Source organism: Gorilla gorilla, chromosome 3, assembly GCF_029281585.2.
Source record: "Gorilla gorilla gorilla isolate KB3781 chromosome 3, NHGRI_mGorGor1-v2.1_pri, whole genome shotgun sequence".
NCBI classification, from domain to species: Eukaryota; Metazoa; Chordata; class Mammalia; order Primates; family Hominidae; genus Gorilla; species Gorilla gorilla.
The window spans coordinates 130,133,345-130,158,243 of NC_073227.2; the positions used below are offsets into that span (position 1 = coordinate 130,133,345).

Sequence of the window (24,899 nt, forward strand, 5' to 3'; positions counted from 1 at the left end):
AAAGAGGAAGCAGGGAAATGGGACAAGAGCTGTGAAGTCAGTTATTACCCTGTGACAGGTACTATGCCAAACATTTATATAAGTATGTAGTTTCATTTTCACAGAATTCCAGTTTCCATTTTATAGGTGGAAAAGGAGACACAAAGAAGACAATAAATTGTCCAGGGCATAGTAGGTGATAGAGCTGGGATTTGAACCCAACCTTATGTGAGTCCAACATTATTCAATTAGTTTTAACTTCAGTCAATAAATCACTCCCGCATTGAGATAATTTAATAAAATTTTGTGATAAATAAAACTTGTATGCTTCACCAAAATATTTATTTGAGAATTATACAACAAAATTCCAATATGGCATAAACTTTGTGGAGACCTTTAAAAATATCCAATGAGATTTGCTTCATTTTTTCCCCCCTAGAGAATTATTAATTATACCATTTTATTTCCATTAAATGGAACTCTTGAGAGAAAAAGAATAGAAAGGAGAGAGAGAGATCACAATTTTATACATTGTACTGAGAAATAAAAGGCCTTCCCACATGGTAGCTAATCCAGTCAAAATAATTGGCCACTTTGGTGTAAACACCCGGGAACTCTGGTTTTCCACAGTTTTCCCCCCAACTCACAACACCCCAGACATAAGTCACATTGTTGGCATCCATACAGACTAAGGGGCCTCCAGAGTCCCCTTTACAGGCATCGATGGAACCATCATGTGTACCTAAGAAAGAAATGTGAAAGAGAAAATCACACATTTCCTTCCATTTTTCAAGGCTGCCATGCCTCCTCCATGGCATTTAACAACTTTGGCTTTTTTACAGTTTCCTGACAGCAATAGCATGGGCTCTCCTTAGAGTCCCTGGCTGGGCTTGCAGAGTTGCAGAGATGCAGGCTGGAAAATTCTTTACAAGTCTTCTATTCATTCCCCCAATTCAGCATGTTCTTCCTGTGTTCTTTACTTTATGCGACTGAGTACTGAGATGAGATTGCAACCTGAAAGTTGCATCAAATGCTGAGTAGGAAAATGATAGGACTACCTAGTGCTTACTGAGTGCTAAATATTTATTAGTCATTCATTGTCTTCATTCTCACCACAACCCTGTGAGGCAAATATCATTATTGCCCCTATTTTATACATAAGACAACTATGACACGGAGTTTAACTTGTCTAAGGTCACACAGCTAACAAACGACAGGTCCTGGACTTGAACCCGGGCAACCACACCTCAGAGCTTGTCCTCTTGACCATGATACTCCCTTTTGGGAGATTTTGTGCTGTTCACCTCTTTTGTCCACTGTAATCCTGAACTCCATTTCAAGATGGGAGGACACTTTCTTCTTACTCATGATTTTCTGAGATTTTTAAATCACTGTATCCAGTAAGTTATAGGATGTCAATAACTGCCTTTTCAGTAATACACCATTTAGAAATGGTTTCAGTAAAGCACTTAAATGCACTACACTGGCTGGTACTTTGCCTGCCTTTGTATCACCTCCAAAAGTAGGAGCTGCTATTGTATTGGGCAGGAGAATTAGCTTAACCATGTTATCAAAGGAGTCCGTGGTGTAAGAAATGCGCTGTGATTTCCATGGAGGGAAAAATTTACTTCCAAATGGAAGTAAATCTCATCTCATTTGAGATGAGATAACTTGAATTTGTATTTAAAAGTAATTTAGTTTTGATCCTGGGTATACCACCTCTTGTCTGTAAGACTTTGGACAAATTATGTAACTGCTCTGCATCTCAGATGCCTTATCTATGATCCTCAATTTTACAAATGAAGAAACCTGCTCAAGGTCACATGACTAGCAATTAGTAAAAGCTGGGATATAAATCTAGGTCTGGTTCCAGAGGTCGTGCTCTTAGTCACCTTGCTGTGCTGCTATAGAATTGCTTAAGGAGGATTTTTCCTCATAGTATTAGAGGAAGAAACCTGAGCTACAGGGAAGGGACTGAAAGTGTTTGAGAGTGCTACAGCCAGAAGGCCAAATGGAGGGAATTAGGGCCCAAAGCATGGGGGCCGATGTGGTGGGAGGAGATGTTTGATAGGGGAAATACATACATCTTGACATCTTGGATAAACCACTTGGCACTTACCTGCGCATTCCATTTCTTTTTCATAGAAGCGATTTCCGTAAAACTTAGAGCAGTTGCTTATTAGTTTAACTTCACCCCACCGAAGTGAAAAGACTCTTTCATTATCTAAACAAAGTGAGAAAGCAAACATTTAGAAGTCACAAATGAGAAATCTAAATACATACTCTCACAAGTTAAACCATTAGGATTATGAAAGGGTGTATAGTTTTCAATATATATAAATTTTTGAGAACTCTTCCTTAGCGTGTTTAATCATATCATATCTCTATTTCTAAAATTGGATGGACAGTCAAGGGGGACTATTGAACATATGGTCTGAAGTCACACTCATTTAATAAAGAGCTGGTACCCTAAGTTGAATGAGATAAATCTTTCCCTTTTGGTTGCAGAACTCAGTCAGGCAATTGGATAGGAATCAGTGATAAGGTCTTTTCACATAAATACCTCCTATCTTCTCACAGTCCCTTATTTCCTTGAGAATGTTTGTTAAAGCAAAAACAATGTTTTAATATAAGAACTTCAAATAAAGGAAATACATACGAAGTTATCAATGTTTGTGTGTTTTTGTGTGTCTGAGAAGAAAAATCCATCTCCTAAGTGATTTGAAGTTATTTAAAAGGGGATTTAAGATTTTCTTCCTCAAGTGATCTGCCCCCCTCAGCCTCCCAAAGCGCTGGGATTACAGGCATGAGCCATCGTGCCCAGCCAGGAAAGAGTTTATTTTTTTTTCCTTTAAGCTCTACTTCAAGTTGGTCTCAAGATACCTGCCTTCCTTAGAACAAGAGCTTTTTTAAAAATAGTAATTTCTTATTTCCCCTAATTTGGGAAAAGCAATTTGTGAGCAATTCTTAATGGCCCAGGAGATAGTTTGTGCCTTGGCACTCTTGTAAGCTTCTTGAGGCAGCTCTCCGATGGTAGCTGAGGCAGCGAAAGGGCAGAATTTTAACTACTAGACTTTAAGGTGGTCAGTAAACACCTGGAGAGCTGGACTTCATCTTTCAGCCATGGAACTTATTCATCCCCTTGTTTGTTGACTGGGTCCATATTTTCCATCAGTGAAATCCTAGCACTTTAGCATTGCTATCTTGCAGACATAGTAAATCCTCAATAAATGTGTTAAACCATTATTAATAAATGTGTTAAACCTTTGATCATTGATTAAGGACATATCTAACTACCAGTTTATATGAAGTACATGGAATAAGGGAACATGTTAAATGCTAGATCAGGCTGGGCACAGTGGCTCATCCCAGGACTTTGGGAGGCCAGGGTGGGAGGATCACTTGAGCTCAGGAGTTTGAGACCATCCTGGGCAACATGGCAAAATCCCATCTCTACAAAAAATACAAAAATTAGCCAGGCATGGTGGTCCCAGCTGCTTTGGTGGTTGAGGTGGGAGGATCGCTTGAGCCCCAGAGCTCAAGGCTGCAGTGAGCTAGGTTTGTGCCACTGCACTTTAGCCTGGACAACAGAGCAAGACCCTGTCTCAAAAAAAAATCCAGATAAAGAATGTGATTAGCTAAATTCAAGGTATGGGAATTCTAAAATAAGAATTACCCATTCTCTTTAATGATTAAATTTTAAATAAAAGGAAGGGGTAACTATTCTAGATTAAAAGAGATTTAAGAAAAATAGCCACCAAATGCAATGTGTGGACTTTGTTTGGATCTTGATTCAAATAACCTGATTATAAAAATATTTTTAAAAATAAATGAGGAATATTAAACATGGGCTTTATTTTATTGGGTATGAAAATGGTGTTGTGTCCTTATCTGGTGAAGATATATACTGGAGTATTCATGGGTGAAATTATATGACATCTGGGATATGGTTTAATATACTCCAGGAAAAATATGTGGGGGAATATGTTGAATAGCTCCTGAATGTGCCTCAGACCATTCTCCACCCTTCAATGCCGTGCATCCTGCCCTAAGAGCCTGACCTGTGGCCTCTGGTTCCCAGGTGGTTTTAGACAAAGAGGACCCTAGCAGGAGGGAGGAAAGGAAAGATGTAGGCTAGTGAGATTGGGACTGGCTATACCCTTCAGCTAAAGATCCTTGCTTCTCTCAAGGCAGCCTGCTCTACCTGAGACTTTTTCTCCATCTAGTAACTTCTCCTACTCTTCCGCCTTCAGATCCAGGAGTTAAGACAGCTCTGGTACCTCTAGTCCTGGGTGCCTTCGTAGCCCCTGTGATTCCCCAACCCCCTACATATATCTTTGTAACGAACCCTGTTATAAATAAATCTTCCTAATTGCTCCGTTGAGACCCCAATTAATATGGGGAGATACAACAAGAATGACAGAATGCTGATAACTGTGAAAATTGGATGATGGATAAGTAAGGGTTTATTATACTTTAATCTCTATTTTTGTGTATACTTGTAAATGCACATAATAAAAGATTTAAAAAAACAGAACAAGTATAAGGACACAATACTCTCTTGATGAATTAATTCCTAATACAATTTGGTGTTTTAGAAGTTTTAGGTATTCAGACATACCACAAATCCAGATTAATTTCTACATATATTTTACACCTTCCAATGTGGCAATTATAATGAATGTGCTGGAATATGAGTCTAAAAGACCAATGCAATGAAGGTACTTAGAGTTTCTGCTATCAAAGAGAATTTAAGATGTTGAAAGGAAGCTAAATTTTAAGGTTAAATCTTCTTTTTTTTCTGTTATGCTTGTGGTTGTTTTGAGACAGAGTCTAGCTCTGTCACTCAGGCTAGACTGCAGTAGCACAATCATGGCTCACTGCAACCTCAACCTCCTGGGCTCAAGTGATCCTCCCACTTCAGCCCCCCTCAACCTCCAGGAGCTGGGACTACAGGTACACACCATCACATCCAGCTAATTTCTAAATTTTTTGTAGAGACAGTGTCTCAAACTCCTGGGCTCAAGTGATCACCTGCCTCGGCCTCCCAAAGTGCTACGATTAGAGACATGAGCTACTATGCCCAGCCCAAGGTTAAATCTTCAAGATGAAGGGAAAGGTGTTGACTAGTTTAATTCTAATCTAATCTCTAATTCAGCAGATCTTTCTAATAATTTGTCTCTGAGTGTCCACATCTTTTATTCGTATGAAGTGTTCACCACAAGTCTTCTTAGAAGTTCAAAAAATGAATTCCTTATGTTCTTTTTTTCTTTGTAGAGAAGGTAGGGCCTGGGGAACAGGGAAAGAGGGAGGAGGGGAGTGAGAAGGAGGGTTTTGGGCATCAGCGATTCAACATAGACCAAGGCTATCCCTTTGTAAACCTTTTTATCTTTTACCCACATCTCCCCAACAAATCCAAACAGTCCATGCTGTATGTCTGCCTGTCTCTATATTTTTTTCTTGGTGAATGGCTACCCTTCAAAGTTTGCCACAGGATCATAGAGAGAATATACATGACCTTTGAAAGCCTAGATAAGGACTGGTTCCATAATTTGCAGAGTCCAGTGAAAAATGGAAATGTGGAATGGGGCCATTTCAAAAATTATGAAGAATTTCATGATGGTGACAGCACAGCAATAAATCAAGCCTCAGGGTCTTCTGAGCATGGGGTGCTGGGCAGCTGCACATGCTGCAAACCCATGAAGCCAGCCATGGCTGGATGTTTACTTTTCTGGATATGATGTTATGCTTCTCTCTGAGTGCTAGGAAATTAGCTCCCGTACATTTCTATTCTCTTTGATTTCCAACTCATGGCTTCTGATTAACAAACTGTAAAACATATACCTTTTTCTCGTCCCCAGCCAGAAACGATGCATGTATCATTAGGTTGGAATAGGTAAGGAGACCAGGGGATACAGGCAGGGATGGAACGAGGCAGCTCACAATCTTTTTTGTTTCCATCTTTTTTCATTTCAATCAAAGCGATGTCATTTTGGTAAGTGCCTGCATTGTAGTTTTCATGGAAAATAATTCTCTCCACATATTCAATTACTATACGTTTACGGTCGGGGTGTATCCAGTCTACTACTGTTGTCCATATTTGGTAACGATGAGTTTTACTGGCTCTATAACAGAAAAAAAAAGGAAATAAAATATATTGAGAAAAAATACAAATAGGAATTCTGACACTTCACTTTTATATTTTTCCCTTTTAAAAACCTTTTTCATTTCCCCAGAATTTTGTAAATGCTTGCTGTCATGAAGCAATGAGATTAAATTTACTTAGTGCAGAATTAGGTCAATGGTAAATGATAAAGCTAGGAATAATCCATGTAACTGCTCAATATGAGGAACATAAAGAACACATTAACAACTAGAGATGCCCAAAAGCGGAATGAGTTTGCTGCCTCTGGAGTGAGTGTGCCGTCGCTGCAGGTGTTTAAGCAGAGACCAGACAGCATCTTGCCATAAATGTAGTTAAGGAACTAGGGAGTTGGACCACACACACTCATTACTCTGCCAACCCTAGAGGTTCTCAGGGCAAAGGCCACAGCAGTCATTATCCTGACCCTTAAGACTAACTTTATCCTAACATTGCATTGTATTTATTTGTTCACATGCCTTTCCTCACACTAGACTGTGCTGCTTGAAGCCAGAGATGGGGTCTGATTCATCTGTGCAGCCCTGGTGCCTACTATTATATCTGGATCATAGTAGCTGTTTTAAAATCCTGTTGAAATGGTGAATGAGCTAAATATTGCCTATTCTTATGCTTCACTACATTTTCATATCAAATTTCTTTCTTCCTTTCTTTCTTTTTAAAACAGAGACAGGGTCTCACTCTTTTGCCTAAGCTGGAGTACAGCGGTGTGACCATAGCTCACTGCAGCCTTGACTCCTGAGCTCAGGAGACACTCCCACCTCAGCCTCCCTAGTAACTAGAACTACAGGCATGTGCCACCACATTAAGCTAATTAAAAAAAAATTTTTTTTGTAGAAATGGGGTCTTGCTATGTTCCCCAGGCTGGTCTCAAACCTACCAAAGTGCTGGGATTATAGGTGTGAGCCACCGCACCTGGCCTCTTATCAATTTTCAACTCATAGTTTCAAGCAAATCAGGCATCTACCATCATCTTCTCATGGAACAGTATAGAGTCACTTCAGCAAAGTATTATAGCTTAGTTTTTTTGGTTTGATTAGAAGTAGGGTGCTAAATTATGACCTCATAGTCTAACATTTCCAAACAATAAATTATTTTACAGAATGGATTTTTCTTAAGCAATAAAACTTATTTTTAAACAACTTAATGGAAATCTTTTCAAAAAATGTATTATTTATATCAGTGTTCCTCAACCTTTTTGGCACCAGGGACAGGTTTTGTGGAAGACAATTTTTCCATGGAACTGTGGAAAACTCGGGGGAGGAGGGGATGATTTCCGGATGAAACGGTTTCACTTCAGATCACCAGGCATTAGATTCTCATAAGGATTGCACAGCCTAGATCCTTCACATGTGCAATTCACAATAGGGTTTGCACTTCTATGAGAATCTAATGCTGCTGCTGATCTGACAGGAGGTGGAGCTCAGGTGGTAATGCTCGCCCACCACTCACCTCAGTTCCTAACAGGCCACAGATCAGTACTTGTCTGCAGCTCAGGGGTAGAGTATCCCTGATCTATATAACTTCTGCTTTCTCAAACAGCATTAACTGAACAGAATTTATCTTTACATAAGGGTGATTCAGGTAACCACCTTAAAAGGTGGTGTCCTAGGAAATAATGAGATGTTCAGGAAGCTTTTGTTTATAGTGTTCCAGGAATACTGTCCTTCATATTAATTTTGGTTGTTTTTCAGGATCACAGGTTGTAAATATTATTTATTTAGTCAATTTATTCAACAAATACTTAGTGTGAACCTATATGTACCAGGCACTGTGTTAGGCACTGAGATGCAGAAATGAGCAAAATCAGAAACAGTTCCTGCTTTCATGGAGTTCACGATCTAGGGAAAGATGCAGCAGTAAATGGATCATCACATTGATGAAGATAATACGTTCTACCATGAAAAGTGAGAGGAATGAACAGTATGTGGGCTTTTAAGAACTTATCAAGAGGGCTTTGACTTAAGGGAGTCAGGGAAGGTTCCCTAAGGAAGTGAAGATTGAGCTGAGATCTGAACAAAGGGTACGACTAAGTAGGGAAAAGGGTAAGGAAGATCATTTCTGGCAGGGGAAACAATATACGAAGGTCCCTTTGCAGGAGGGGGCAAATGCACTTGAGTAGCAGAAAGCAATCCAGAGTAGAGGTGGTGGAACAGGGAGCAGGAGGTGGCTCTGTGGGGGTAAGATGAGATTGGCAAAGGTTAGCAGAGGTCAGATTACATGGGGCCTCATGGGCCATGTTAAAATTTTTGTTTCAGTTCTTATCCTAAGAGGAATGCAAAGTCATTGCATTTTAGGTGACAAGTAATCAAAACTAGGTATGGCAACATGACTCTTGAGCCACACAGTAAAGAAAATATAGGTAGGCCACAGTGGAGAACAAAATGTAAGTAGTACCTACCCACTCTCCCACCTTGCAAATAAGCCAGGTGAAGTAATTTGGCAGCTATGGGTTTGATCTGCCTTTGCCAGTGAGATCAGCAATTTTGGTCTGTGGAGGACACAGTAGATTCTACAGGATTAGCCTCTGGAATTCCAGTCGCGAATACCAGAGGATACTTTGCAATTAATATAGTGGAGTTTGTCAGTACCTTTTTCAGATATGCTTTATCATCTGCCACAATCTCTATTACTCACTTTCATTGTTTCAGGAAATCTAAAATTTACTGAAGACATCTTTTACCTGAGACAATGTGCAGCAGTCAGAATCCAACAGCCACCAATATAAATTCCCCCACAGGTGATTCCACTGGCATCCTTAATTGCCATCTGCCATGGGAGGTCTCCCTGTAAAAGACATTTGTGTGGTCACTGCCATTCTAACAGATAGCGATACAAACAGCCCTAAGATATTTCCATGGCAAGACTACCAGTCTCTTATAATTACATCATCCTCCTGCCCCTTTCCCCCCCAAATTTAGGCTGTTTCTGGGCAGTTGCATTGTGACTTTTCATGCGCGTTTACCAGTTGTGCTCGCTTTCCTCCCACAATCCGTTTCCTTCGAATGTGCATTCTGTTTTTAACTCCACAAGATAGTTTAGGTAATAATGATTTTATCCGTCTTCTTTCTTCAAGAAAGGAAGAGATTACATCATTATTATCTTGAACCCATTAGCCTTTTTAACACACTTCTTGATTATCTATGCCACAAAAACAGGAGAGTCACAGCCAGTACAAGACAGGTTGGAATCATTAGTAAATTATTTTGAATGCTAAACCATACTATTTATCTTATTTAAAAATTCTGGCTTGATATTAAAATTGGCTTGATTCTCTGAAGTTCTGCCTAAAGATAGACTCGTGGCAGAAAAGGGCTGGCCAAGAGGTTAAACATTTACCAGCCTCTAGCTGATAAAGGATGCCACATGTCCAGGCACTGTGACAGTGGCAGCTCAGAAGGGAATCACATTCTGAAATCATGAGGGTAAACTAACAACATGGCAAACTGTGTCTTGTCTTTTCTTTCTTTCTTTTTTTTTTGAGATGGAGTCTCAGTCTTGTGCCCAGGCTGGAGTGCAATGGCACGATCTCAGCTCACTGCAACCTCCGCCTCCCGAGTTCAAGGGATTCTCCTGCCTCAGCCTCCCAAGTAGCTGGGATTACAGGCGCCCACCCCCACGCCCAGCTAATTTTTGTTTTTTTAGTAGAGATGGGGTTTCACCATGTTGGCCAGGCTGGTCTCAAACTCCTGACCTAATGTGATCTGCCCGCCTCGGCCTCCCAAAGTGCTGAGATTACAGGGTGAGCCACCATGCCCAGCCATAGTTTTTATTTTCTAGAGGCTGTTTATATGAAACTCTTATATTAATATCAATGTTAACATAGTGATACTCATATTAAGTACTTTCTATATGTCAGGCCCTATACTGAGTCTTTGTATATAGTTTATCTCATTTAATCATCCTATTAACCCTGAGAGGTGATGTGCCAGTGACCCCAGGACAAGTGGGTTAGCGGGCTGGGGAGTGTTTTTTAGCCATTTGACGTGTGACAATGTTTCCTTCCTCTGTTTAGTTGAGCATGCAGATGTCTGGCACATTTGTCATGAGAAAACATGGTAGAGCAAAGTTTATGACATGAATTTTCCAAAGAATTTATGATGACTGAAGAAAGTAAAATATATCCCTTTATTTCCTCTCTATATTTTAACATGTCATGAAAATTTTTGTAAACTTGCTTCTTAGCCCCAGATGAGAAAGGAAAATGAATATTGCTGTTAATAATTTTGGGCATACCAAAAGGAGTTAGGCCCCCAAGAAAGAGCGGTTGTTGTATGGAGGCTAAAGCAACTTCATCTTGGATACTAATCTGCCATGTTAGCTTCTGATTAACCCCAATTCTGGGAAGGCCTCTGAGATTTCCAGTTTATCTATTATTCCTTGTATAAGAGCATGTACTTACTGTAAATCCTGGCCTTATGGCAAATTCCTACCCATTAGCTCTGAAGCCTGTGTGCCCCTCCCCTACAGTATATAATCTCTGAGTCGGGAGAGAACTAGCACAAGGATCCACCATCTTGTCTCACTGTTGTCCAGGACACAGACCTGGCTTCCATTAGTAAGTCCCTATTAAATGTTTCTTTCTAAGGAACTGGATATGTCAGCCTCTTTGTTTGGCCTCTCAGCTTCCTTAGACTTTGGGGGCCGATTTGTGTGAACCTGCCCACTGTGAAACACATGGATAGAAGATGGTTTTTTTTGGTCTCACCCATCCTAAGAACTGGGGTGGGGGAAGAGTGTGATGGTAAGTTTTTGCTTAGACTTTTGAAGGAAGAGGGATCTCATGTTCTGAGGACTGTGAAACCAACTTAGGTAGTATCTGAAAATGAATGTTATTCTGAGTAAAAATAAAGGGCCATTGTTGAAAATGCCTTTTGACTAACATCTATAGCTTTGAGAGCTAAATCTTTTTTTTTTTTTTTTTTTTTTTTGAGATGGAGTCTCACTCTGTTGCCCAGGCTGGAGGGCAGTGGCACAATCTTGGCTCACTGCAACCTCCACCTCCCGGGTTCAAGTGATTCTCCTGCCTCAGCCTCCTGAGCACCTGGGATTACAGGCACCTGCTACCATGCCTGGCTAATTTTTATATTTTTGTAGAGATGGGGTTTCACCATGTTGGCCAGGCTGGTCTTGAACTCCTGACCTCAAGTAATCCACCTGCTTTGGCCTCCCAAAGTGCTGGGATTAGAGGCCTGAGCCACTGTGCCTGGCCTTAAATCTTTTACTCATTGCCTGATTTTTAAAGATTGTCACTTAATTTTGGTTACTGACAATTAGAAAGAAGTCTACATGAACTTCATTTAAAAATCCCACTGAAACAGGGAGCTATTTTATTCCCAATTTGTATTTGAGGTTAAGTTACTCTCTTAAGTTTTTATACCTAATACATAACTGAGTCAGAATTTAACGTAAGTCTGTCTGACTAGAAATCTCTAATCAATTGCTATCTTCCCAGGAACTTAATACTTTAATTTAATTTGGCTTTTAGCGCACAACTGGCCAAGGTACAGATCTTCAAAGGTCTCCTATTACCATGATTTAAAACATTGTGAAAGAATGGTTAATTCAATTAACATCTATTATTTTTTCTATTTCAAAAAACTATGTCATGAGTCATGCTTGAGAGCTGCTTGTTTTTTCACAAAACTGACCTGACAAAGTTCATTTCAAATAGAAAAAGCTTATGTATGATTGGAGTATTGTTTTCATTTCAAAATTAGCCATATGAATTAATCCAGTTTTAAAAGCAATTCTCAAGAATCATTTAAGCTTACTTTTCTTAAAAGTGACAGAGAAAGAATAATAATGTTATATTTTTTAATTTAAATTGATACCAAAACTAATTGTTGCTTGAATCAATTATATATATGCAAATGACACTGAAATTACAGCCTAAACCAGTGAGCCACCAATAAAAAAGTATAACGTTAGCTTACCTGCATCCATGTCAGCAGTCAAAATTTCTGTTTCTTCTATGATAAAACAAAAGATTCCAATGTTTAAAGTTGTTAATTATAGTCAAAATGAAATCATTAAAATCTTTAAACACTGATTATAATTTTCTGCCTTAAAACTTATCCTCCCTTTTATAAAGGACTGTATAAAATCCCCAAGGCATGTCATCTTATTTCCTTTCTATAATTAGGTAATTGTAAAGGCTCAAGATGCACTGTATAGAAATTCTTGCTGGCACAAACTAGAGATATCTGTTGGTACTAGTGAATGTTGAGACTCATGGTGTCACAGTTTCCAGTAGTTAGAGCAGGCAAAATGCACAGCCCAGAAGAGGAAGGCTTCTATTTCAACTCTTTGCATCCCCAGGGTGTTTTTTATATATATATAAAATATTATATAATATATATTTATTATATAAATAAATACTATATAATATATATTTATTATATATTTATACTATACATTTATTATATAAATATTTATACTATACATTTATTATATAAATATTTATACTATACATTTATTATATAAATATTTATACTATATATTATTATATAAATATTTATACTATATATTATTATATAAATATTTATACTATATATTTATTATATAAATATTTATACTATATATTTATTATATAAATATTTATACTATATATTTATTATATAAATATTTATACTATATATTTATTATATAAATATTTATACTATATATTTATTATATAAATATCTATATTTTATTTATATTATATAATCTATAATTTTATATTATATATTATATAATCTATAATTTTATATTATATATTATATAATCTATAATTTTATATTATATATTATATAATCTATAATTTTATATTATATATTATATAATCTATAATTTTATACTATATATTATATAATCTATAATTTTATACTATATATTATATAATCTATAATTTTATATTATATTATACAATCTATAATTTTATATTATATTATATAATCTATAATTTTATATTATATAATATATTATATTATATAATCTATAATTTTATATTACATATTATATATTATATATAATTTTATATATTATATAATTATAATTATAATTATAATTATATAATATATAATTTTATATATTATATAATTATAATTATAATTATATAATATATAATATATATTATATAATACATATATATAATACATAATTATATATTATATATAATATATAATATAATTTTATATATAATATATAATATATAATATAATTTTATATATTATATATAATATATAATATATAATATAATTTTATATATTATATATAATACATAATATATAATATAATTTTATATATTATATATTATATACAATATATAATATAATATATAATATAATTTTATATATTATATACAATATATAATATAATATATAATATAATTTTATATATTATATACAATATATAATATAATATATAATATAATTTTATATATTATATACAATATATAATATAATATATAATATAATTTTATATATTATATACAATATATAATATAATATATAATATAATTTTATATATTACATACAATATATAATATAATATATAATATAATTTTATATATTACATACAATATATAATACAATATATAATATAATTTTATATATTACATACAATATATAATACAATATATAATATAATTTTATATATTACATACAATATATAATACAATATATAATATAATTTTATATATTATATACAATATATAATACAATATATAATATAATTTTATATATTATATACAATATATAATACAATATATAATATAATTTTATATATTATATACAATATATAATACAATATATAATATAATTTTATATATTATATACAATATATAATACAATATATAATATAATTTTATATATTATATACAATATATAATACAATATATAATATAATTTTATATATTATATACAATATATAATACAATATATAATATAATTTTATATATTATATACAATATATAATACAATATATAATATAATTTTATATATTATATACAATATATAATACAATATATAATATAATTTTATATATTATATACAATATATAATACAATATATAATATAATTTTATATATTATATACAATATATAATACAATATATAATATAATTTTATATATTATATACAATATATAATATAATATATAATATAATTTTATATATTATATACAATATATAATATAATATATAATATAATTTTATATATTACATACAATATATAATATAATTTTATATATTATATACAATATATAATATAATTTTATATATTATATACAATATATAATATAATTTTATATATTATATACAATATATAATATAATTTTATATATTATATACAATATATAATACAATATATAATATAATTTTATATATTACATACAATATATAATATAATATATAATATAATTTTATATATTACATACAATATATAATACAATATATAATATAATTTTATATATTACATACAATATATAATACAATATATAATATAATTTTATATATTATATACAATATATAATACAATATATAATATAATTTTATATATTATATACAATATATAATACAATATATAATATAATTTTATATATTATATACAATATATAATACAATATATAATATAATTTTATATATTATATACAATATATAATACAATATATAATATAATTTTATATATTATATACAATATATAATACAATATATAATATAATTTTATATATTATATACAATATATAATACAATATATAATATAATTTTATATATTATATACAATATATAATACAATATATAATATAATTTTATATATTATATACAATATATAATACAATATATAATATAATTTTATATATTATATACAATATATAATATAATTTTATATATTATATACAATATATAATATAATTTTATATATTATATACAATATATAATATAATTTTATATATTATATACAATATATAATATAATTTTATATATTATATACAATATATAATATAATTTTATATATTATATAATATATATAATTTTATATATTATATAATATATAATATAATTTTATATATTATATAATATATAATATAATATTATATATTATATAATATATAATATAATTTTATATATTATAATATATAACTTTATATATTATAATATATAACTTTATATTATATAATATATAATTTTATATTATATAATATATAATTTTATATTATATAATATATAATTTTATATTATATAATATATAATTATATAATTATATAATATATAATATAAAATTATATATTATATATTTGATAGTTTTATCAAATATATATTTAAAAAATATATATATATATATTTTGAGATGGAGTCTCACTCTGTTGCCCAGACTGGAGTGCGGTGGCATGATCTCAGCTCACTGCAACATCTGCCTCCCAGGTTCAAGCGATTCTCCTGCCTCAGCCTCCCGAGTAGCTGGGATTACAGGTGTGCGTCACCAGCCCGGCTAATTTTTGTATTTTTAGTAGAAACAGGGTTTTACCATATTGGTCAGGCTGGTCTTGAACTCCTGACCTCGTGATCCACCCGCCTTGGCCTCCCAAAGTGCTGGGATTACAGGTGTGAGCTACTGTGCCCGGCCTCCCAAGGTGTTTACATAAGGTAGGGAGCAGTCATCAGCACTAGCCAAGGGAGTCCTGAGCTGACATGAAAAAGGCTCCTCTCAGTTTGTACAGGTATGGGTTAGCATTAGGCATCTGGGATGCAGAAGTTAAAAAAAAAAAAAAAGAATGTTCTTTTTTTTTTTTAGATTTTTTTCTTGAAGTTATACCAGATGTTTTCATCTTTGTTCTGCCATTCTAGAACATTTCTGTGGACGGAATCATGATTTCTTTGACCTGGGGATCTGAAGGTGAATTCCCACCAACATGTTGCTCTGTCATGGATGAGGATATGGCTGGGGATCACATAGCCCAGAATGGCAGCGTCACTTTGCTGCAATCCTGTGTCTTCTCACTGAATTTGCTAAGTTCTCTTTGGCACAGGCATATGAGTGTTTGTTATGCCACACACCTAAGTTGTTTTCTGGGGTAGAGAGAGGCTCTGCTCAGATGCATTCACAAAAGCACCCTTGTGAATCAGAGAAGACTCAAATATTCACATTCAATGCCCAACAAAGGAAGATGAGAAAGTCCAGTGTAGCTGAGGTGTGCTAGGTATTAGAAGAACAGCACTAACTTGATTTAATATAATCAAAGCTGAGGTGTACTAGGTATTAGAAGAACAGCTAGTACACCTTTGATTATATAAAAATTAAGGATTTCTATTCAACAAATCTCACATGGATAGAGTTAACAGATGAGAGACAGCATGGAAGAAGGTATCTGTAATGTTTAAAACTGACAATGGATTAATTTCTAGACTGTAAAAGGAACCCTTGCAAATCAGTAAGAAAGATTACAATGAAAGAAATATAAAATTGAGCAAAGGATGTGAACCAGTGAAAGAACAGAGAAAAGGAAGATGAAACTAAAAAGCTAGTATGCACATGAAGAGAAACTCAGAATCATTGGTTAATATAAAAATTGAAGTTAATAAACAATGCCATCACTTGACAGCTGGAGAAACACGCTTGATGTTGGTGGGGTTGAAGAGAACCCTCAGGCATTATTGGTGGAAGTAAGGACTGGTATATAACAGCACTGCCAAAGAACATACAGGCACTAGTAATCAAATTAAGGATATGCATACTCTAAGATTCAACTTGCTACTATGGTTTGAGTGTGTCCCCCAAAGTTCATGTGTTGGAAACTTAATCCCCAACACAACAGTGTTGGGAAGTGGGGCCTAATAAGAAGGGATTAGGTCATGAGGGCTCTTCCCTCATTAATAGATTAATGTCGTTATCTCAGGAGTGGGTTAGCTGTAGTGACAGTGGGCTTGTTATATACAAAAGTGAGTTCGGACTCCTCTTGTTCCCTTGCTCTCTTGCCTTTCCACCTCCTGCCATGGGTGATGGAGCAAGAAAGCCCTTGACAGATGTGGAACCTGCGACCTTCGACCTCACAACCTCCAAAACTGTAAGAAATAAATGTATTTTCTTCATAAATTACCCCGTCTGTGGTATTCTGTTATAGCAACACAAAAGAAGACACTTGCCCAGCTAGATGCCTCAAAGAAATCCTCCCACACATACTTAAGGAGAGGATATTCATCACAGTATGATTGTAGGCTGAAAGTCCATTACTGAGAAAGTGGAGAGTAAATTGTGCAAGATAAACACAGTGGAGTATTTTATACAGCAGTTAGAAGCAACAAATTAGATGAACACACAGTAACATGGACAGGTCTTTAAAATGTAATGAGTTGTGAAAAGAAAAAAGGAAATAGAGATCTACAACACAATACTATGTGAGTAAAAAATGTATGCTTGCAAAATAACAATACACATTGGATACGAATGCATGAAACAACAAAACGTACATATTACACCACTTACAAATGGTTGCCTATTGGGGAAGAGGAATGGGAGTAAGGTATAGTGATAAAGAGGGATAAATGAGTCAAACAAGACAGGGGCCTTGCTTGACCCCTGATGATCATGTATAAGGAGCTGAGGAGTATCATTAACTCATCACTTTGCCTCTGAGATCTGAAACTAGGGAGGGAGGAGGAAGGAAAAGAAGGAGGGAGGGAGGGAAAAAAGGAATAGAGAAGAAGAAGCAGGAGGAGGAGGAGGATGAGGGAAGAGACGGAAGAAGAAGGAGAAAACAAGAAGAAGAGAAAAGAGGAACAAGAAGAAGAGGAAGAAGGAGGAGGAGGAGGAACAGCAGCTTCAGAGGGCAAAATGACAAGTAAGAGAATACAATGAAATAATAGGCATTTAGAGCAAAGGGTGGTCTTGAGCTAGCCAGTCCCTCAGGAATCCTAAGAAATCCTGAGGAGGTGGCTCACGCCTGTAATCCCAGCACTTTGGGAGGCCGAGGCAGGTGGATCACGAGGGCAGGAGTTCAAGACCAGCCTGGCCAAGATGGTGAAACCCCATCTCCACTAAAAATACAAAAATTAGCCAGGTGTGGTGGCACGTGCCTGTAATCTCAGCTACTCGGGAGGTTGAGGCAGAGAACTGCTTAAACCCGGGAGGTGGAGGTTGCAGTGAGCCGAGATCAGGCCACTGCACTCCAGCCTGGGCTACAAGACCAAGACCGAGACTCCGTCTCAAAAAAAAAAAAAAGAAGGAAAGAAAGAAATCCTGAGGAGGATCATGAACTTTGACGTTACATGAACTGGGGATATGAATCATTTTACATGACTCATTTACATTTACATGACTCCAGCTCTGTCGCCCAGGCTGGAGTGCAGTGACGCGGTCTCGGCTCACTGCAAGCTCCGCCTCCCGGGTTCACGCCATTCTCCTGCCTCAGCCTCCCAAGTAGCTGGGACTATAGGCTCCCGCCACCACGCCAGGCTAATTTTTTTTTTTTTTTTTTTTTTTTGTATTTTTAGTAGAGATGGGGTTTCACCGTGTTAGCCAGGATGGTCTCAATCTCCTGACCTCGTGATCCGCCCGCCTTGGCATCCCAAAGTGTTGGGATTACAGGCGTGAGCCACCGCGCCCGGCCGTTTACATGAATATTTTTTAAAAGGGTGGTCCCAAAGAGCTAGAGGATTTGGGGACATCTGACTGATAGAAGTAAATAAGAAAATGCCTATCATGAAAAGATGTTATCTTTTTTCAGGTGTCAATTTCTTGAGGAGCTACCTTGATTTTGAGAGAAAATGAAGATAAGAAAGGTATTCGGCAAACGTGAAATGTGCAGGGAAGAGTCCACTCTGGATGGTGTTTTGGTCAGCAGGCTATGGATGGGGTGTATGAGAGTGAAAGTTTATCACACTGAGAAAAGGCCTCTATGCCTAAACTAATGTTCAGGCTGGGTTATTGCTAAAATGTGGTCATATCATGCTCCATTAACAGTTACATTAAAATATAAGACCAAAGAACCTGAGTTTTGTTTCAATTTTTTAATATCCCCAAATTTTAATAAAAATTTTACCTTGAGCCACAGATGCAAAGCCTGAAGAAAACAAAAACAAAAAATTTATCAAAGGATAATTTTTAATTGGGAAAAAATGCACACTATATCAATATACTATACATATATCATGAAAACCATTGCACCTTATTTCTGTTTTCTTGGTAATATAATTTTTCTATTATAAAAATGATTTACCTTGAATTGTAGGATGTCTAGCTGCTAAAAAAAAAACCAAAAACTCACTATAGCAAAGAGATCATTTTGATTTGAATAAAATATGCACAAATTATTAAATTTCAGACTAGTACAACTTAATAGTTAGAAGCATCACTGAAATGCAAAGGCAGAGCTCATCCCTAAATAAGAGTAAACTGAAGTAACAATGATAGTTGGCTAAATGTGTTTTTGAAACAGATTTTAAAAAGATAAAAGGAGGTCAGGTGCAGTGGCTCATGCCTGTAATCCCAGCAACACGCCTTCCAAAGTGTTGGGATTACAGGCGTGAGCCACTGCACTTGGCTGGGGCAGGGATTTTTGAAATGTTATTCACTAATGGAACCCCACCACCTAGAGCAGGGACTGGCACACACAGTAGCAGCTGAATAAATATTCATCAAGTAAATGAATAAATATAACTTAAAGAGATTTTTCCTCCAGAAAGCACTGATGGAAGCAAAGAGTCAGTCTGCATAGTCTAGAATAGGTACATAAGGAATATTTTTCACCATTGGAGGTTATCCAGAGCACCAATTCATTGCTTTGAAACTTGGTAAGTAAAAGGAAAGAATGAAGCATTATTCTGCCTCTCTATAGATTTCTAGTTAATAAGTGCAATAGGCATGATAAAATTAGAAATTGCCATTTTACAGCCCTATTGACAAAATGGACATAGGCAACAATTTAAAAGGCTGCTAAAACCATTAGGCAAAAGATTGTGGGGCACTTTGAAATGGACACACCAAGCTGATCAAGTAATCATCTTAGCATCACTAGAGGAGGGACAACCAGACAAGAAGACATTATGTGTAACAGGAAATACATGCAAGACTCATCAAGAATTCTTACCTAAGGCCGGGCACAGTGGCTCATGCCTGTAATGCCAGCACTTTGGGAGGCCGAGGCAGGCAGATCACTTGAGGCCAAGAGTTCAAGACGAGCCTGGCCAATGTGGCGAAACTCTGTCTCTTCTAAAAACAGAAAAATTAGCCAAGCGTGATGGCACATGCCTATAATCCCAGCTACTCAGGAGGCTGAGGTGGGAGAATCCCTTGACCCCAGGAGGCAGAGGTTGCAGTGAGCCTACATTGTGCCACTGCACTCCAGCCTAGGCAAAAAGCAAGACTCTGTCTCAAAAAAAGAAAATAAAAAGAATTCTTGCCTAAAATATTAAACCTTGCTCTTAAAAAAAAGTGTTTATTTGTCATTGACTCGAAGCTCAAAACCTTGGTTATAATCAAGTCTCTCTAAATCCAGAATAGAAGTATACTATAGGCAAATGACTCAGTTTCTCTAAAAAAAAAATAATAATAGTATGAAAAAAATTGGGGTAGGGAGGTGGGGAAGATAACTCTTGATGAATAAAGAAGACTTTAAAAACGTAATAACCAAACAGAACATTCAGATTCTTTTAGATCCTGATTTGAATCTATTCATTCAAAAAAGACATTTTTGAGATAGTTGAGAAAATTTGAACATGGCTGTTATTAAATGACGTTAGTGAATTACTATTATAGTGAATTATTATACCTAACATAGATTTTAGATATACGAATGAGAGAATGAATGGTTTTATATATATATATTGCTTTTATCATTGGAGATGCATATAAATGATGTGATATGATATCTAAAATTTACTTTAAAATACTCCAACAGGCCAGGTGCGGTGGCTTACGCCTGTAACCCCAGCACTTTGGGAGGCCAAGATCATCTGAGGTCAGGAGTTTGAGACCACCCTGGCCAACATGGTGAAACCCTGTCTCTACTAAAATACAAAAATTAGCCAGGCATGGTGGCAGGTGCCTGTAATCCCAGCTACTTGGGAGGCTGAGGTAGGAGAATCACTTGAACTCGGGAGGTTGAGGTTGCAACGAGCCAAGATTGTGCCACAGCACTCCAGCCTGGGCAACAGAGCAAGACTTCATCACAAAAAAGTAATAATAAATAAAATAAAATACTCCAACAAACATACAAACAAACAAACAAACTGGAAGAGAGATAAACAAGATTGGCAAACTATCAATAACTTGCAGGTGGAAAATGGGTACTTAAGGATTGGTTCTAATGGTCTATTTTTTGTATGTGCAGTGAGAACGTCTTTTAATAGAAAGTTCTGAAATAACAAGTAGATATTTAGCGGATGAAAATATGAGGAGATGAACATTCCATAGTTCTGCAAATGCCCACTCAGTGTTCTTACTGCTACACCCATCTATGGTCCCCTTAAGATTATACTTTACCTAAAGAAAAGTTTCAGAATCCCTGGATTCAATAATGAAAAAAAGTCACCCCAAGTCTTTAAATTACCTTCACAGCCAACTTCATCTTCCCCTGTAATGCAGTCCACCTCACCATTGCATTGATACTGGCTTGGAATGCAAACACCCGATTTACAATGGAAGCTTTTGCCTTGGCATGCTGTGCAAACATAAGCAGGAGAGGTTTTTTTAATTCCTCAAAATTGAACGAGGTACAATCTAAAATTCAATAGTAAAGTTGTTTTTCCTCTTTTAGTCAGAAAAATGAATTTAGAGGATTTAGAGGCTAGATTTATGTTTACCTTTACAACACAGTTCATCACTTTGGTCTCCACAATCATTGATACCATCACAGGCTTTCATCTGAGAAATGTATTTCCCATTCACACACTGAAAGAAGTCATTCATTGGAGAATCTGTAAAGCAGGAATTATCTTTGTGAAATTTATTTATGGAGTGGTGGCATGACATCCTTATCAGATTTTTGGGATAATGGAGTCATTAAGAGAAAGTTAAACTTCAAAAAATGTATAAAATGTATTGGTATTATCAACATAGTACATATGACTCATACAGAAAATAAAGATCAAACCTGGCTTATGGAGGCTCTTCTATTATCTCTGAAAGTCAGTATTTGTTGTGAAAGTCTATATTTGCTGAGATGGGGAGGAATCAAGAGTACGTGCTGACATTGACAAACACTGGTTTCCACCCATTTCTTTCATGCTGCTATACTCATCCTCACCCCTACTCCCAAGACTTGCTTGGTTAGTGCCATTTGTTTACATTTTGGTGGTACTTTTTTTTTAGCACTGAAAAGGAATGGGTATAGGTTTGGTCTTTAAAACTACATGTATGACTAAAATATTCCAGTGTCAGGAAGGAGGAGAAAAGTCTCAATGAATGCCTGAAAACTGAGGCACCAATGTGGTCACTTAAAGGTTTGAAATAAATTCATATATGCTGGCCCTCTTAAAGGAGATGCTGAGCTTTCTTCTTATGTTTGATTGACTTGTGTTTGCTACAGTAACTTTAATCCAGATGTTCAAATGAAGCAAGGGGAGTCAGGCAACTTTGCTTCCCATATGTGAACCTGTAGAGAGGCAATGTTTGAATGGCAAAATGGTACAATAGGGGAAAGGTACCAATTTAGACTCTAAAGCCCAAAACTTGACAGAATCTATATTATTGCCTCTGTGACTGGCAACGAGGCATCAATCATTTGTTTACTATAGGCTTGGTGTAAAATAACCAACCTTCAAGGAAGGGAAAATAACAGGCAAATACTCCACCAACCTGCTTTCTGTGTATAACAAACCACATCAGCTAAATCCTGGTAACCCATAGTTCTTCTCTTAGTAAAAGTACATTCAGCCAAACTGGTCTCTAATCCTCGGCAATGCACATGTAGACATTCAGTGGAATTTATAGAGAGATCAGACAACTTAAACCTTCTTTGAGTATCAGCACCTCTGCAAATAGAATAAAGGAAACATTATGGTAGAATAATTAGTACTTTGCATTTATAACCCTACTGTAGCAGGTAAGAAACTAGAGTAATGTCCTCTCATCCTCTATATAGGAGTTACAGCTTGGGCAAGATACCGAAACTCTGAGCCTCAGTACCTTCATGTATAAAAGGGAATATAGCTACCTCACTGGGTTTTGTAAAGATTAACTAAAACTTGGCTGGGGGTGGTGGCTCATGCCTGTAATCCCAGCACTTTGGGAGGCCAAGGAGGGTGGATTACCTGAGGTCAAGAGTTCGAGACCAGCCTGGCCAACATGGTGAAAATCCTATCTCTACCAAAAATACAAAAATTAGCTGGGTATGGTGGCCCACACCTGTAGTCTCAGCTATTCGGGAGGCTGAGGCAGGAGAATCACTTGAACCCAGGAGGTGGAGGTTGCCATGAGCTGAGATCGTGCCACTGCACTCCAGCCTGGGCAACAGAGTGAGACTCTGTCTAAAAAAAAAAAAAAAAAAAAAAATTTCCATCTTTTCCTTTTGGGAATCTCTCTGCCTGCCCCATGCTGTAAACTTTAGCTGGTTGGTTCAATTATTGCCTAAGACTTGGAAGGTTAGGTTAGTTTAATTCCTGTAGGTCAATTTTGCTTTTACAGTAAGCTACATCTTCACTTCAGCCTTGACTGTATTAAGGTGATATTTTGGCATCTGTGTGCCATTGCTTGGACTTCTCAATTTGTTCAGAATTTGTGAGAAGAGACTTCCTCAGTGACGTATTATCCTAGAGATGATGATTTACAGTGAACTATTATTCTAGGACATTCAATTATTCCTTGCTTCTCTCTAGAAGTAAATGGGGAAAATAGGTTAAAAATAAAAAATTGAGCAAAGATGCATCAGGTAAATGGAAACAAAAATAGAACAGTAATGACAATATAAATATTAGACTAACTAGGATAAAAAGCAAAAAGAAAACAAGGTGAAGCCAAGATTTGTAATTATTTCAGATCATGAGGCTATGCCATGAGAACAAACAAGAGCCATTTGAGGCAATCTTATAGGTTAATAATCTGAAAAACGTACCAACCTAAAAATATCTAAAAATACTATATAAGGCCAGGCGCGGTGGCTCACGCCTGTAATCCCAGCACTTTGGGAGGCCGAGGCGGGCGGATCACGAGGTCAGGAGATCGAGACCATCCTGGCTACCATGGTGAAACCCCGTCTCTACTAAAAATACAAAAAAAAAATTAGCCGGGCGTGGTGGCGGGCGCCTGTAGTCCCAGCTACTCGGGAGGCTGAGGCAGGAGAATGGCGTGAACCCGGGAGGCGGAGCTTGCAGTGAGCGGAGATCGCGCCACTGCACTCCAGGCTGGGTGACAGAGCGAGACTCCGTCTCAAAAAAAAAAAAAAAAAAAATACTATATAAAATGCCATCTTTTTTCTCAATGAGTTCTTAAGGAAGTAAGGGAAATCTGCACTGGTTAAAATTAGAGATGTCTGTTCATGAGCTTATGCAAAATATAAGAGCAAAATACTGAGAAATCAAATACTGAGAGAATCTACCAGTAGGTTGAACCATAAGTTGTAGGTAACAAACTGATGAAACTCAGAAATAGCCTATGGCTTAATTTAACAATATAAGAGACTCTCACTAATGAACTACTAGCAGATGTGGTTTAAGAAGAAGAAAATTGAATTCAGAAAGAAGGGGTGAGATACAAGAAAGAACAAACCAAGAAGTTGGTAAACATGAAGTAAATCTGAGTAAGCATTGCCTTAACAGTAGTGATAAAGGCTTATTATATCATCATAGTGAT

The 24,899-nt window shown here is 35.4% G+C and overlaps 1 protein-coding gene across 5 annotated transcripts in view; it reads right to left on the reverse strand.

Moving 5' to 3' along the window:
- Positions 1-307: 307 nt before the first annotated feature.
- CFI (complement factor I) overlaps positions 308-24,899 on the reverse strand; it is a 77,202-nt gene continuing 52,610 nt past the window's right edge. For 2 of the 5 annotated variants that reach the window (XM_055385732.2, XM_063705463.1), the window contains 10 exons: positions 22,908-23,083; positions 21,914-22,027; positions 21,661-21,771; positions 19,153-19,173; positions 12,076-12,111; positions 9,105-9,208; positions 8,823-8,926; positions 5,824-6,104; positions 2,099-2,203; positions 308-721 (listed from right to left, as the gene is read on the reverse strand). In XM_055385732.2, the coding sequence (XP_055241707.1) occupies positions 504-721; positions 2,099-2,203; positions 5,824-6,104; positions 8,823-8,926; positions 9,105-9,208; positions 12,076-12,111; positions 19,153-19,173; positions 21,661-21,771; positions 21,914-22,027; positions 22,908-23,083 (1,270 nt within the window). In that variant the 3' untranslated portion in view covers positions 308-503. Of the gene's footprint in view, positions 994-2,098; positions 2,204-5,823; positions 6,105-8,822; positions 8,927-9,104; positions 9,209-12,075; positions 12,112-19,152; positions 19,174-21,660; positions 21,772-21,913; positions 22,028-22,907; positions 23,084-24,899 lie in introns of all 5 variants that reach the window. The other 3 variants (XM_019025329.3, XM_019025328.4, XM_055385731.2) reach the window with 3 other exon arrangements.